General features: G+C 33.8%; 1 protein-coding gene across 1 annotated transcript in view; it reads right to left on the bottom strand.

Annotated features, from left to right (window-relative positions):
* The window catches only part of SPAG16 (sperm associated antigen 16), a 909927-nt gene that overhangs the window by 340475 nt on the left and 551759 nt on the right, over positions 1-17693 (bottom strand). Inside the window, exon 13 of the mRNA XM_063105549.1 lies at positions 9906-10032. Coding sequence (XP_062961619.1) covers positions 9906-10032 — 127 coding nt within the window. The remainder of the gene's footprint in view (positions 1-9905; positions 10033-17693) is intronic.

The following is a 17693-nucleotide window of genomic DNA, read 5'->3' as shown; positions in this document are numbered from 1 at the left end:
GAGGGAGAAGGGAGGGAGGTTTTGGTGATGGGGAGCAATAATCAGCCACAATGTATATCGACAAAATAAAATAAAATAAATAAATAAATAAATAAATAAATAAAAAGAGAATAATAAACTTTACATTAAATGTCATACCTCACCACATAACAACCAGGAAATAACAGAACCTGGACTTAAACTCCATTCTATCTGACTTCAAAATGTATTATTTTTCTACACTATACTCAAGGCAGAAAAGGCTGAATGCAACATATTAGGGTTTCATGTTGGTCAAACACATTCTATGATTAAGGTACCCTCAATATTTTTATGTCATAATCCTATTATTTATTCACTTCAAATAGGCCAAAAAAAATAGTTTTCCCAAAGACCACATGTAGGTTCTACCACTAAAAGTTAGATAAATCCCTCTCCTTTAGTTTTAACTCTCCACCAATCATCTATCCATATAATTTTACTGGAAATATGAATAAAATGAAGAAACAGCCACTTACATTATTGAAAAGGGAGAATAAACAAATATCTCTATTTAACTTTGGAATGAATCATATGATTCTTACAAGGATATTGAACTAAATAATTATGTTTTACAATAATCTTTTTTTTTACATTAATCAACTCTTCCCTAAGAATATACTTGATGACAAAGGGGACAAGGGATGTCACTGATTTAGATTCAGAGGGTTTTAATTTTGATTGGAACAGTATCAAACTCAGTGTCACAGGCAGATGCTTACAAATGTCTTTTGATAATCAGGTTTTATTTAACATCATGTTAAAATAGAGATGAAATGTTGGAGTAAAGAGACATGAACTTCATTTTTTTGTTTATTTGTTTATTTACTTATTTTTTTTTGAGGAGACACATTTTCAGCCTGATTTCATTCTTTAATTCTTTTTAATTTTCATTTATCAATATACAATATAGTTGGTTTTCATGTCCCTTTACCAGTTCCTTCTTTCCTCCCCTCTCTCTCCCCACTACCCACCATCCACATCGTATCTGTTCAAGAGACATGAACTTTGAAACTGGAAGCAACAGGGTTGGAATCTCAAGACCAGCACTTATCGTCGTAGACTTTGAAAAAGTTATTTAACATCTCTAAATTTCAGTCTTCATCTAAAATACAGTGAAACTATTCTCTAACTTGCAATATTGTTTATAATGATTATATAATCATGTGTCTAAAGTGTCTAACAGAATAAATATTAACTATTTCATTACAGATATTATTAAAGAACATAAGAATTGAATTGTCTATATTTACTGTATCTAAAATTTTATATCCTCCTAAATCATAAGTTCTCTCCTAATAATATAAATATCCTCAAGTTGATGGCAAACAGGCCATTACAGTACTAAAATAAAAAATCAACTGGGCAAACATACAAAGAACAGTTTTTGAGATTTAGCTCATGTTATTTTTATTCAAAGGATGAATTTTTAGTACATGGTATTTTTATTTTGGCTTGTTCTTTCCAATCCTAGAATTCAATCCAAACCATACAATTAGCACACAACATAAAAGACAGTACAACGGGTGTCTTAACTAGGTCGGAGTATTAAGAATATTAAAGTTACTCTAAACAATTATTTAGAGATTTTACTTATTCTTATCTCATCTCACACCACATCTTTACATTACAACTTTATTGGATAAAATTTAGATGAACTGCATGAGCTATGAAGGAACTATTTCTAACTCATGCAGAATTGAAATAATCTCATAAAACAATCTATATGTGCATTTCAGCTGGAAATACAGTGATTACAAATCATCGTTTTCTTTACTGAAATATAATATTTTTTCAAAGGCTGATACCCAAGCACAAAAAACCTAGTCTTCCCACTTCTGGCCACTATAATGCTATTCACAGCAACTGCAGAGAAAAAGAAGGAAAGAATGATGTTATTGTGATATCTATACAAAGGTTTTATGTGGAAGGTATGAGACATACAAAGAAATGAAGAATTTTATCAGAGTTAAATAACAATCTTTCAAAACCTTATCATATATTAAATTAATCAGTTTAATACACAATACTTTTATTGTGTACTAAAGTTACTTATTTTTAATTTTTAGAAAACAGTGGATTATTCACTTAAAATGCTTTTTTACCTAAAAACCCAAACATCTGAATTATAGTCTATAATAACTTAAAATCTATGTCCTTATAACTAAACCCAATGGCAAATTTAAATGATGCTAATGTAAGTTCTGAAAATCTTATGCATTTTATAAAATACCTAAATACTAACATAAGTTAATTTTTAAATGAATGGCTAAGAAGCAACGGATAGCTATTTCAAATGGTATGCTTCTAGGGAAAGACGTGAAGGATAAAAATTTGTGTGAAAAATCAGCTTTGTTACTTTTATTACTAATAATGCTCTGAAGAAAAAAGAATGCCCATCTTACTTATCAGTGTAATTTTCCTCAGAACACAGTTTCTACTATATTTTTAATGACGTGAGAGATATTATTTGGAAAACAGAAGACTATTGAATACAAGTGATAACATACTAGAAGCTACACAGATATCCAGAGAAAAATGAGGAAAAAAGAAGGTTCATTTGTCTGGAACGGAAGGTACCATATAACAAAGGTAATTGACGAGGGACACAATTAAATTCAGAGGCAATGTTGGGGATTGATTAAAAGATAACTTGAGAAGTCTGATAAGGTCCATGCCATGGAATTACAGTAGCAGAGGTCTGGACTCCATCATTATTGGAAAAGAAGGAGAAGGAAAGACATGGTTTATAACATGGAAAAACAAAATTACATGACATATATTTCTTAAATATTTATATAGTGCCAATTTTGTGGTATGCCTTGGCATCAATCTAAATGGAAAGAAAGACAAAGGAATGAAAATGAAAGAAACTATGAAGAACATGACACAAGGTCTTGAGTTAGAAAAAACACCAGGATGAGACAATTATTTTCTTCCCTCTCTCTTTCCCTCCCCTCCTTCAAACTCTTGAGTATCTATTATGCCAACCATCCTGAGAGTAGACAAGAAAGCTCAGAGTTTCATGATAGAAAAATATTAGTAAACAAACATCTATACTATGGTATGACAGCTGCTATAAGAATATCTAAAATATACTGAGTTCTTATTAGTCACCTGTTTAGGAATTTCATATGATTAATTATTTAATGCCCATCATACCTTTATGTGATAAGTACTCCTACTACCCACATTTTACAAAAATGAGGAAATTGAGGCAAAACTATTTTATATAACTTGTCAAGGCCACACTGCTAGTAAGCAGCAGAATTTGGGTTTGATTCCAGGCAGAATGGCTGCATGCTACTCCTGCGCTATACTGTCTGACATAAATACAAGATATTATAGAATGTAAATCCAGGGTTTTATAGAAACACAGCTAAGTACACTTATTTCTCAAATATATCCACTTGTACCACATTAGTAATTACACAAAATCTTAGCAAATTGCTAAGGCTTGTCTTTTTGTGGGAAAAAACCGCCTCACTCATCAAGTTCAACATTTTAAATTATGTACAAAGAAATAGTTAGCAAAATTCTATGTGATACAAAGTTTTTTTGGTTGCCTCTTGGGGCACCTAATTCAGAGGGACAAGCCTGGAGAGGTTTTGAAGGAAGATAAAGTAAGCCTTTAAGGATTAGATGCAAATTCTCCACTTGACAAGGGGAAAAGGTGTGTTGAGTAGATGAAATATCGAAGGAAAAACTTTTTCAAAAGAAAGATCATTATACATATTGGTTAATTTCATGTGGTTAGGACATAGTGTGTTTAAAATGGATGTTAGCTGGCATTCTTTTAGTGAGAGAGCAATAAGCTTTTGCATAGGATTAATGCAATATGAAGGATTTTGAATCGATGTGTCCAAAGCAAGGCATATCACAATATATGAAAACAACGCAATGAGGCTTCTTTTACATTGTATATTGCAATATATTATTGCACTGTAGAGTATTTCGGATATTTTTAAGTTGGTTAATTTCATGCGAAGTAGTTCCTTGATTATTATTGATGATTATCCTCTTTTGTAATGAGTCAGGGAATGACCAAGAAAATGTTTCCTACCACCACAGAATTTGTTATTCTTTAGCAAAGCATTAAAAATAAAAGTTGACCTTAAAGATGAGTTATGCTTTTTCTCCCTAAACACAAGTATTCCTAATTTGTTAACCTTTTATGTTAACATAACATGACAAGCATTTTCCAACTATGTGCTATAAGCAGAAATTTTCAAAACAATAATACAGTTAATCATCCCCTCAAAGTAAAGGTGACATTTTAACAGTGAACCAAAAAGGTACCATTTTCAGAAGAAATTTGTGCTATAGAACATTCAGTAATAGGTGCTTACGACTGTTTCTCTTGCCAAATCTTGGTAAGGGCAGTAACCTTTAAAGTTCTTATATCTAACTCTTTTAAAAATGTAGAAGCAGAATAGTCTACCTTGCTTTAAAATATTTGAAAACTTCTGGTTGTTTTACAAGACCAGCTGGTTGACCCCAGCATAAGAGAAATGCCTAGCAAAATTTAACAAAATTATCTTTGCATAATTGGTGGATGAATTTGAAAGTCCAGTCTGCAAATCGATAGGTACAGACAATGATGTGTCTTTTCCTTTCAGAATTCTGTATCTTTGTGAGGGATCATTTGTAGCTCTGAAAGCTGCTAAATTCAATCATAGATCCAACTTATGAATCATTCAATTAGTCATTAATTACAATCATTAAACCAGGAATTTTTGAAAATATGCTTATATCATATAATCTTTTCTCACTGAAATATCATTAATACTACTGTTATTTTTTGGTCAGAACCAATCAAAATGAGAGGCATAAAATAACAATACAGAATTTTTAATATTGCTAATGGTGTCCTCCTGTCATTCTTTTTATTTCAGGTGTGTGTATATGCTATTACACATAGAAAATACCAGTACAGTAGTAAATGTATAAAATGTTTTTACAAAAAATGTCTGGAGACTCCTGTGGTAGAGACCTGAAGGTCAGGTTGATTAAAAGAGGCATAAAATAGCTAAGGGACACAAAAGCAGACTGAGATTGGAGAAGCAGCCTGCTTCTGCCACTGACTCTGCCACTGACCAGTGGCTGATCTTGGGCAACTGCTCTACCTCCCTAAGTCTCCATTTTCCTAATTCTGAAACAAAGATAATAATGGTACCCACCCAATCAGATTTCAGTAAGCATTATGTAGACGTTACAGGCAAAGTGATGGCACATAGTACCTATTCAATAAATGTTAGCCATAAAATCAGCTCTTGGGAAAGTGAGCTTTGTCACAAAAAAGCCAAGGGTACAGTTATATTGAGTATAACATTATTTTATGATAATTTGTCTTTATAAGTGCTCCCTAAAAGTCTCTGTGTTCTTTCTGGGCAGTGACCCTGTCAAAGAAACCTTTCTAGAGCCTAGTATATTTCCTGGCACATAGATCTCCAATAAATATTATTAAATTGAATGTTGCAAGGAATGAAAGCTAGGGTGAGAAGGTACAAGCATTGCCTTTGTTTCTACATTCTGGACTCTGAATAATGTCAGGCACTCCAAGAGTTCACTAGACCTCATCCGGGGAAACCAGCAGGCCTATATGCAGTCAGGCACTCATAGGTTTACTTTTTGTGTGTGCTCTATATGCAGTCAGGAGCCCATAGGTTCACTCTTTTTGTGAGCTCTAGGTTTTTCCACTTGATAGAAAGTCACAGTGACCAGTTACTGGATCTTCTGGCTAAAGCTAAGTGAGGAGAACGCTGTATGTTGGACAAGTGCCTGCAGTTATTCTAGGGAGCAAGCCATGGCTACCCAAGGCAGTCCGGATCATGAACTCTGTGTCTGATTCACTGCAGGAGACAAAATGTCAGAACCCTGACTGTTGCCAGACCAGCTCTGACACAACTCATAGATGCATTACTCATCTCATTCTCATTCTGTGTTTTACTGTTCAGTGAACACAGTCTTTTCCTGAAAATAATCCAAAAGCCTTAGTACTTTCATTGGGCTTGTGAAGGCCTAATAAACTCATTGCATTTATTTTAAACAGGCTTCCAAATCACCAATGTGCATTGGGATTTTTCATGTTGCTTTTTGGGAAGGCATTATAATTATTCATTAAATTTATGTATGATGGATCATTTTCTGATACTGAAACAATCGTAGTTTTCAATTTTAATAAAACAGTTTTGCTATTTCATAACTTTGAGAAAAAACACAGATAGCCCTCCAAAACAGAGTGAATTCATGATTTTTCAAACTGCAAGCTATTTTATAGCTTCCACTTGGTAATTATAGAGATTTATATCCCTCTTCTCATCCCTCACAAAATTCAGAGCTTAACTGTCCAGTTGACTTAGAGACTGATTAGAGGTCTGCGCATTCATTATCTTTGATAATAAGCTGTGTGATTAGGTTAATGATTTAAGACTAGTATATGTTTGAGACTGGAAGAAGGAGGTGTAAAACTAATTTATAGGAATATAATCCACTGGTCATTTTCATGTTTCATCAAAAAATATTTTAGAGGGTGTCTCAACAGTAATTGATCACATCGAGGTGACAAAATATACTGTTATTGCTTTACTAGTAATAGAAAGAAGACATTCATCTCTTTTTAGGTCCAGACCTTCAGTATAACCTGACAATTTATCATTTATCAAGAAATTAACATATTCTAAAAATTATAAAAAAGAAGCATGCCAGTATACTGTGGATGCAGTTGATGTTGCAAGTCAAATAATGTCACATATAGCAATATGTTATGCAGTACTTACTGTTACATAGAAAAAACTGTAGCTATCCTGGTTTTGCTTTTCAGCATCTCATAATATTTAACTACAAATATAAATTTATTTTAACTCCTTCATAAACCATTTGGATGAAAAACAATTAATAATTCCATATTATATAGGTAACATATAACTTGTACCTTTAAAAAATGTATATAATGTGAATTTTTAACTATTTGGGTGATTCAGGTTTGTTTTACTTTGTCTTATTTTTTAAGTAAATGAGGTACATCTGAAAAAAACTTACCAGAAATGCCTAATGCAATTTTAGTGAAATAATTCTGTTCAATTCTTGAGTTGTCATATTTTGTCTGTAGAATTTTATACTGATATTTTTGTTAACAATTTATATTATGTAATTATTAATAATTTAAATTAAGTGAATTTCTCTTTGCTTTACATGCAATTTTCTACTATACATAGCTATCAATTTAAAATTTTTTATCATTTGGTTTGAAAATGTTTTAAGAACATAAATTCATTCAATTAACTTTATTTCTAATCAATGATACGTTTACCACATAAGTACGAAAAACATTTTATTTCTACCAAAATATTTTACAGCCCTTTTCCTAGTATTAATGAATAAATAGTGTGCATAATAATTATAACGTTACAATATTGCTAATATAAATTTTAATTTGCCATTAAATGAGTTTTAAAATATTTGTATTGATTAAAGTAATATCATTGGGACTCACAAACCTTCTGTGCACTTACTTTCATTTCAACCCACCTGCAATTCTACTTCTATGCTAAGGGCACTGTGCTGTGCTGAATCCCTCCTTTTCTCCTGATACCGTGGGGAATAAGAACAGTACAGAAAGCGCCCGCAACATCAGGGAAGGAGGTCACCATCAATAAACAACTCTAAGCATTTAAGGCAGATACACGAGAGGCAACTTTTCTGAATTAAAGCAGCTGGACTTCGAAGCATTAGTGCTTTGATTTTTCATATGAGAGAAAGTAAAAAGGAAACACACTTTCTGAGAACATTCAGTTATAGCACTTGGGAGACAGAGAGAGAAAACATGACGTCAATAGAAAATGAGCAAAAATTTAGGTCACTGCTAAATTAATATTTTCTATGTGGGTGTTCCTTTAGCAATTGCTTTCTACACACTCCACATCTAAGGTTTTAGGGCTAAATGCTTTGAAAATTTTGCTTTTCCGCTGATGCTCCATTAGCAGGAGCAAACTCTGTTGCATCAACGTCTAAACCATTTTAAAGCAAAGAGGAGGTTGTTGGACCTTTGTACCCAACAAAAAATCATTCTGATTTTATTCTTAAGTCATGTCTGATACACTTATCCCAGAATACCTCCTGCAGTCTAACTCTGCAACATGTGAAACTGGTGAATAAGACACGTGCAGCTCTTCCACTAGCTTTTTCCTGTAATATGTGGAGCTGAAGACATCTTGTTCTCCATTTATCCTAAATAAATTTATCTCAAAAGACTGAATGGGGCCACATATACCAAACTTGCATCTCTGTTCATACCATCTGTACATCCATCATCATATTCCTTTATTAATGTCAATCATGTTTTATATACAGGAAGGTAATGGGAGAAATTACAATTGCTCTTCCTTATTGACACAGGAACAAGAAACTATGAATATTTTGTCTTTTCTTGTATAGCCAACCAGAGTCCTTATTTTCTTCATAATCCTCATCAAATATTGCTAAGTATGTGAAGACGTTGTTTTGCACATCTTGGCATTCTTCATATTATGAAAACCATGTGCTCAATAGACTCCAGTTTTATCTGTCCTCTTTTCTGCATTTTCAGAATTCATTTTCTGCATTTTGTTTCCCCCTGCACTTGCCTCTAACAAAATAAATGTGCTGTCTCCTATCTGAACAAAGAAGGACCATTTATTTAACACTAGAACACTCTTTTCTCCTATTCATCTTCACAGCCAAAGTGCTTGGAAGTGTAGCCCCCATTCTGTCTCCATTTCTTCACATCAGAACCACTCTTGAAGCCACAATAAGCTAGGACTGTCCAATTTTAGTTCTAAAAGTCCTACGACTTAGGAAAACCCTTAGTCCTAGACTAACTGGGACAGTTGGTTCTCTAAAGGCCCCTCCTCCCATAATCTCCACCTCCAATTACTGTCCAAATTCTGGTAAAGTTCCCGTCTTTAATCCACTCTCTTCTCTTCGTTCTCGCAGACAATCTCTTATTTCAAATTCTTATCCATTCATACCCTGTCGTACTAGCTTCCTCATGAGACTGACTCCCTTACTCTACTGCCAAAGTACTCTTTCCAAAGGGCAAACCTGATTGTTACCCTGTTTTCTTAACACTCTTTAATGATTCTTTCTCTTTAACACTTAAATCAGATGCTTCACAATCTCATCCTTGTCTATTGTACACTCTTACCTGTCACTTCTCCCTTCTTCCTTCAGCTCTATCCATATACATTATTACTCCCAGGACATGCCACTGCAGCCTTGCACCTCTATGGCTTTGTACATGCACTGGTATTTTCTAAAATCCACCCCTCTCCAGACTACCTGGTATATCCTACTTCCCCTCCAAATCTCAGCTCAAGCGTAGCCTCCCTTGGAAGCCATCCACTCTCTTCCAGCAAAAGAAGGCTCTCCTTTTTGTTTTCCCTTGCAGGTTCTTCCATTTTAACTCTTGTTTCATTAAAATAATCTCATTTCATTAAAATAATCTCTTGTTTCTCTTTCCTGATCGAACTACTAGGTCCTTAAAATAATCTCATTTCATTAAAATAATCTCTTGTTTCTCTTTCCTGATCGAACTACAAGGTCCTTAAGGAGAGGCACAATGTGTTTCCCTTTTGTATCCCATGCACTAGCAGAGTGGCTATCTCTATTAATAATTATTGAATTAATGTTTAATGATGTAATTATATTATTTTTATGTGCTATCATTTAGGAGGCAGGACAGATAAGACTACATAAATAGTTTTATTAGAATAAGTAATTAGAAACTTATGAACATTCTTTCACCCTACAGACCCTTGCACAAACACTTTCTAAGTTGTACCCAATACCCAAAGAGTGACTGAGAGTGATTAGACTTATGGAAACCAGGGAAAGAATGATTTGCTTACCGTTCTTGCATCCCATACAGACAGGGATTTGTCTGCAGAACCTGTGAGAAGAGTGTTGGAGAAGGGAAAAAACTCAATGCTGTTCACAGAATCTGTATGTCCGTACAAAGTACATCTGCATCTTTCACTGTATGGAGAGAAATTAAGAATTACGGTTTTAGGAGTTAGTATCTAAATTCTTTTTAGGCAGTCTATACAATGTTAATAAAGATCATTTATGGATCTGAGACATAATTTTATAAATGGCAAAATTTCTACAAGGAAAATTCTATAACCACCTTATATTCTAACTACTTTATAGGATCAGTAGCATAAAATTGAGTAGATTTAAATTACTTTTAATTTATAGAATAGCTTGGTAAGATCATCTTTATCCTATGTCTCATTTATTCTTTATCATGAAATGACTACATAAAAAATATTTCCATCTAATATAGGCATATATAAAGAAAAGAAAATATTGCACTTTAAGATCAAATAAATGTTTTTAGGTCATTACTTTTCCTTTTTTCTTAGCTTTGGCTATATATTAGAATCACCTGAGACACTTAGAAAATACTGATGCCCAGTCTCAAGCCCTAGACATTCTATTGCAATTGATCTGAGAAGAAGCCTGGACATGAGTATATTAACACCTTCCCTGGTAATTTTAATTTTCCTGTAGGGCTGAGAATCTAAACCAGTGGCTTTCAAAGTGTTTTATCCAGCCTATCAGTATCAACATCACTTGGGAACGTGTCCAAAATGCAAATTCTCAGGCCTCCTCTCAAACCTATTGAATCAGGAATTCAGGAGTGGGACCCAACGATCTGTGTTTTAGCAAGTTCTCCAGGCAATTCTGATACATTCTAAAGTTTGAGAACCACTGATCTAAACTATTAGAAGTGACTGAGAAGGAAAGACAGCTGCAGCTTTGCCTTTTACAAAAGAGCTGTTTCTTTTTTTTTTTTTTAATTTAACTTTATTTTATCAATATTCAATGTGGTTGATTTTTGTACTACCCTATGCCCTGTTTCATTAAGAAACAGCCCTTTTGTCCTTAAAGAAAAAGTAGTCCCTAAAGTCCTTAAAGGAGACAAAAAGGCTGTTTCTTAATGAAACAGGGCAAAGGGGAGTATCACTCCTCATTTGTAATGATTGATGCTTTTAAGTAACTATTTATAAATCTAATTTAAAAATAGAGGAAGATTAGAAGCAGATTAACTAACAAGTGCTGAAAACAGAGGAGTCAATATAAATACATTCCTAATGTGATAATCGGTTACTTAATCCCTGATTAGCTGGTTCCTCTCTGACTTGAGCCACATCCTATGTGGTAGTATTGTGTATTGGGCAAAGCTGTGCAATAGGTGCTAGGAGACTGGATTCCAATCCTGACTTTGACAAGAACTAGCTGGGTAATTGGAGATGAACTGTTGGCAGTAGATTTTTGTGTGTGTGAGAATAAAATGATCTAGTTTGATGCACTCAGAGATCAGTCCAGCTCCAACATTCTGAGATTCTTTGATCAAGGTTGTAAATGTAAATGGAAGGGGAGAAGTCAACTTGAGCATAAGAGTCTAAGAACTGTTAGAGGCAAAGTTTGTTCCTCCTTTCTTAAATTTTGGTGTTTTTGAGAAGCCAGGAGATATTAAGATTTATGTGTATATGAATATGTTATTTGACAACACTCCCTTTTCCATGTCAAGACTAAGTATTGTGGTAATTAATATGTGGAACAAGAAAATAAAATCAATAAAGTCATTAATTATAGACATTTTGTATTAATTTCTGTACCTCAATATTTCTGAGACAGGCTGATAATATTTGATCATTAAAGGTAATGACCTGTCAATGTATACCATGACTGTTTATTTTTGTAAATAAAGCTTTATTGAAATATGCTAATTTGTTTAACATTGTCTATTGCTGCTTTCTCACTACAGTAGCAAAGTTGCATGGTTACAGCAGAGACCATATGGCCCACAAGTCTAAAATATTTAATACATGGCCCTTTAAGAGATAGTTTTCTGAACCATGGTGCATACTAATATATTTGAATAATTACAGGTATGACTATATTTTACTTATGACTTTTAATTTTTTGAGGAGGGTGCTAAAACTTACAGAATAAAATATTTTTTAAAAAGAATTACTGTTTTAGGTAGAAATTTTATCTGCTATTGCCTAATCATTCTAAAACTATAAGTACAAAAATTTTCTTTAATTAAAAGGTTATATTACAAAGGCCACTATCTTGAAATAATAATCTTTAAATATCAGTGTAATTGTTCTAGTTATAAGTCTGTGGAGAGACAGAGAGTTGGGGAGATATAGAGACAGGCAGAGAGAGACCAAAAATAAAAATTGCATACCTATTACATTAAAATAGCAAATTATTAAATTAAATTACATGAAGTTTTGCCATAAAAAATTATAATTAAAGGCATTGCTGAAAGTCAAATAAATACTTTCTTACTATAAGACATATCATTCTCTAAAAGATATCCTAACATTAAGAAACATACTAAAATTAGGTATGTATTTTTAATATTTTTATTTATAGAAAGTATAATGAAAAAAGGAAATTAACAAATGTATACTTCCACTTTTACTCACCGTCCAATTTTTAAAAATCTTATGTTAATTTTAGAGTGTCAAAAATCATAACATATATTTTGATCTATTTTCACAAATCCCATTGTTGTATATACTGCCGCCCCATCCTCCTATGTTTAATATATGTTTAAATTAACCCTCCGCACCCGTATTTTTCTTATAATTGTACTTCAGCATCAATTTTGACTGGTTATAGTACTTTGTGTCATTTTTTCTTCTCCTTTAATATTTGTAGAGAAATGTTTCACTGTCTTACACCACTGGCAAAGTCTGAGAGCAGCCTAATTTGTCCTGCCCTCCCCACCAAACCTCCTTGTGTATGATTTGCTTTTTATGCTCAAGAGCCCTTATAGTTCTTTCAAAAACATTTGAAGTTCAAAAATTTTAGCATAGCATGCCTTGATAGCAATTTCCAACTATATTTCCTAAACTTTTGTTATTCCAGGAAAGTTTACTCCTCAATATCTTCATTTTTTCTCCTTTATTTAGGAACACTAAATATGTTCCATTTTGTCTCATTTGCCCCTACACTCAGCATTTTCTTTACAATCCTTATGTTCTTTTGTTTTCCATTTTTTTTACATAGGTTATTTATAACTCCCCATTATTTTTATTCTGTTTGTGTGTTGGCTGGGGGGAGGGCAATCAAAAGCTTTTATTTCTGTTTTTATTTCACTTATTTCCTTATCTTTCTCAGTCTGCTTATCGTCCCCGTCTACTATCATAAAATCATAATAAAGTGTTTGAGCTCTTTCAATATTTTGTTTTATTATATAAAAGCAATTTTAGCATTTCTGCAATTTCTTTGAAAATATAGTGTACATTTTATCTGAATTCTTGATATATTCACTTAGGTGATTCCTTATGCACTGTATGTTCTTCACTGGAATTTGTTCTACATTCATTTATTCTTCAATTTTTGCAATTCTTTGGAAGTTTTTATTATCTTTTATGGGGACAGCAATCTGCTGAAGATTAATGGTAGAGGAAGGGAAATTGGGAAGATTAAATTGGCAGAAGGAGGGAAAGGTAACCTCCAACTCTTATTCAGATTTGTTGTCCTCCACAAAACCTCATCACCATGTGTGTTATACACTTGATCCCTGAAGTTTCTCTCTCCTTCCTTTTTGTCCTTTAAAGTGTAGATGTAGCTTGTTGTATACTCCAGGCTCTGTACTAACTCTGAAAACTCCTGCCTTCTTTACCACGCTCAGTCTGCCTCACCTGCAGCAGTCTCCTTTATCTCCTTCACCCAACAATGAAAATGACTTATTAGGGCTTATGCTACTGACTATGAGAGAGTAACCAGTACTTTATTTCTCCTCCCACAATAAAAAAAACTATACAATTATACACATTAAATAAGGCAACTGTTTTCTGACATTGAACTAAACACAGAAAAGGATTGTAGTTTTTCAGAGAAGGAAAAAAACTCAACATGACCTCTGTGACCTCCCTGACTTTCTGCTTGAAAGCACTTTCCAGCTATCAAGTACAGAAGTATGGCCCCATGAGACTGAAGTCTCACTGTGCAGAGGGGCTGTAAGAAAAGTCTAAGCTGCCAAGTTGCTTGGAACTTTTAGTGTAGGGTACCTGATTAAAGAGAGATGACCTGGAAATGGCAGCAGTTTGTGTGAAGATTCACCATGAATTGTTGGCTAAGGTCTAGATGGCATTTCCACAGAGTCAGGTTCCACAAGGACCAGTAGAGATTTTGTGCTCTGTGGTTGAGAGCTGAACAATAATACCTGTGTCCAGGAACTGCTGGAGGGCACTGGAGTTTAGTCCTAGCCAGAGTGGGGAGACCTCACTGAGTACTTCAGACCTTCAGCTGGGATTCCAGAAAAGCCCCACCATTGCAGTAAGGGTCAGGTTCATGAACTAAGTTTTAAACCAAAGTAAACTTGGTTTAACAAAGAATCAAACCAAGCCTGAAAGGGCAAAAATGATCAATATATGAGTAAATATAAAATACCTTTTTATAACTTAATTTTTAAAAGACAACTGACTAAAGGAAAAATAGCAACGTTGTACTGGAGTTTGTACTAAGTATGCAGAGGTAAAATGCAAGATAGCAATACCACAAAAAAATAGGGGTATACATGGAATTAGATTGTTTTAATGCCCTTACATATTAGATGAGGCAGTACAACATTAATTCATTACACTGTGATTTAAAAAAATAATCTATTCATTATTGCAACAATATGCTTTAATCTCAAGAACATTAAATTAAAGAATCGAGACAAATAAGCATGTGTAGTATATCATTTCGTTCATATGACAATATTTGGGTTTGGAAACCAGAACAATATTTGCTATGGGGAGGCAGGCTTTTATTAGATGAAGGCATGGGGAAGTTTTCTGTCATCATAGAAATATTATGTATCTTTACTGGTTTCATGGTTATATATGTCAAAACTCATCTAATTGAACACTTAGCTGTTTGTTTCACTGTATGTATAGATAATCTCAAACAGTTAAAAATAAATATGGCTTGAAGAATGCCTTTTCCTTCTAGCAACACTCTTCTAATATTTGGGACATGGATAATACCTTGAAATATATGTTTCTGTGAACCATTGAATATTTGTAGTGGTCCTATCTCTTATCTCTTCTGCTTTCTAAAGGCATGCATTACATAGGTGCTGGGAGGTCTTTTATTTTTTTATCAAAAAGAAAGTAAAAAGGAAAAAAAATACATGAAGAAATAAAAAAAGAAAACATAAAAGGTGTGACAGAAAAAAAATTGTAAGAAAATAACAGCAATAAAGAAAATTGGGGAAAAAGAAAAGATGATCCGTGAACAGCATCAGCAAAATATTAGGGTATTATTAATATTTCTAACTTTCATTGAGCTGTTATTGAAATAGAGCTCCACCTGTGACTAACATAAGAATCAACATATCAAAAAGACACCTGCACTGCATGTTCATTGCAGCACTATTCACAATATCCAAGAGATGGAATCAACCTATGCCCACCAATGCAAGAATTGATTTAAAAAACTGTGGTATATATACAAATGGAATACTATTCACCTGTACAAAAAAATGATATCCTATCATCTGCAGCAACATGGATGAAACTGGAAATCATCATGTTAAGTGAAGTAAGTCAGGAATAGAAAGACAAATACCACATGATCTCACCTGTATGTGGAATATATATATAAAAAAAGTGGCTCTCACAGAGAGTAGAATGGAGAGTAGAATAACGGTCAACAGAGGCTGGGAAGGGAGGGATGTTGTGGGGAGGAGAAATAGTGGACAAATGGGTACAAAACTATCCCATCTACCCATAGTGAGTCCTTGTGCAGTATATACATGTATTGAAACTGTACACTTTGTACCCCACAGAAATGTATATGTCAGAAAAAAATTACTATTTGTAAATTATTCATCAGTGGCAACTTTTTAAAAAGCTGTATTTATTAAATAGAAGTAAACCTGAATAGGATTTTTATTTTTATTTTTTGTTAATTGAGATATTTCAACTTGTAAAGAATTATACTCTCACTTTTAAAACATTTACACAAACTAAAAATTCTTAATTAGCAAACTTTAGTAGTATTGTAAACAGTATTATACTTGTAAGTACATCTGTTTTATCACAGTGATAATCTAAACAAATATCACAATGATAATCTAACAAATACATGTATGTGGAATATACTATAAAGCATATGTACTTCACAGGGCCTGGTTTTCCAAAGCCTTGCAGTTTCAAATATTGACCTTGTGGAGGACTGGAAATTTTCCTCAGGCTATAAAGTATCTGGTATAAGATAAAGATTTGTGGCACAGCAAGGTTGCTGGCTCAAGGACAGACAGGTTACTACTTGATATGTGTAGATACTGGAAAACTGCTGGAGGGAAAAGGAATGTTTGCTAAGATCAAGCTTGTATTGATAGGACCACTTAATTGCCTTACTGGAATGTCTTCGGGCTTGTTTCACCGAAAGTTACCAGCCTATATTGTTAAACTATAACCCCACCTACGTTCTCTTCCTGTAATTTCCTGCTCTGGAAAATAAATGCAGGAAGAGAACCCCAATTTGGGGTTAATTTCCAGAGGAAGGGTTGCCTCTCACTGGAGGGAGCATTCCCAGGGAAGTTAACCACTTCGGGGCTTCTCACTGCTCAGAAGAGATGGGCTTTGAGTAATCCTTTGCATCTCCATCACTCAGGGGACGTGGGGTGACAAATCTGTGGGGGGCAAAGCAACACAAAGCAACACATGTACACAGAGAATGTATAATCTAGTAATGTGTGTCCTTATATATACATTGTATGCACTATTGGTAAAATATTTCACACATTCATAATTTTTATTCAGGCTTTGTTGTCATTAAAGCCCAATTCAATTATCTGGGAGTATATTCATTTATGGTGGTGGGGTGAAGGGAGCAATTCTTCAATGATATATTATAGCTCACATAGTTTCCCAAACAAAATGGAAAAGCTAGGTCTTCACATAGCTTAAGGGAAGAAAGAACTGCTCAAGAGGGGAAGAAATCTGCTCATGTCACTGGCTTAGGGTGTGGAGCATCCCAAGCAGATAGGCTGCAAGAGCAGGCTTGTGAGAGATTAATTAGCTGCCAGAGAAGAAAGTCCCATTCAGAATTCCTTTGCAAGGTGAAAATGGACTAAAGTGATGGAGCATGACAGCACTGCAAAGGATGAAAACGATTTGTATATTTCCATCAAAAACATAAACACCAAAGCCTGACGCAGTTTTCTGTTTCCCTGTCTGCTGTTTTTCTATCATTTTGTAGGAAGAAGTTAGTTTTAAAGCAGTAGCTCTTTCTTAACTTGCCTCTTGTTTTTCCTTTATGCCGCTTTGCCCCCTCTATTCCTTCCTTGCTCCCCTGATTTAATTTATTATTCTGGTAACTGAATGAAGGATATTTCTCCAAACTTTCAACTTGCTGTAAAACAAGGTTATCTACTCTTCTAGGTCAGATACATTTTTATTTAAAATGTATTTCCCCTGCATGTGCTAACTGTAAAATGACAGGACTTTAACACATAGTTTTTCCTTTGTGAGGCATTAAATTTTAGGGTTTTCCTTTGCTTTGTCGTGCTTGTTTTACTACTCTTAATACTAAATATGAAATTGCACCTTTCAAACCTTAGGTTTGTGTGAGTATGCAGGTAAACAAAATGTAGTTAACAGAATTATGAAACA

The sequence above is a fragment of the Cynocephalus volans genome, chromosome 1 (assembly GCF_027409185.1).
Source record: "Cynocephalus volans isolate mCynVol1 chromosome 1, mCynVol1.pri, whole genome shotgun sequence".
NCBI classification, from domain to species: domain Eukaryota; kingdom Metazoa; phylum Chordata; class Mammalia; order Dermoptera; family Cynocephalidae; genus Cynocephalus; species Cynocephalus volans.
Note: the sequence above shows the minus strand (reverse complement) of the source record. Positions and strands in the feature narration are given on the sequence as shown.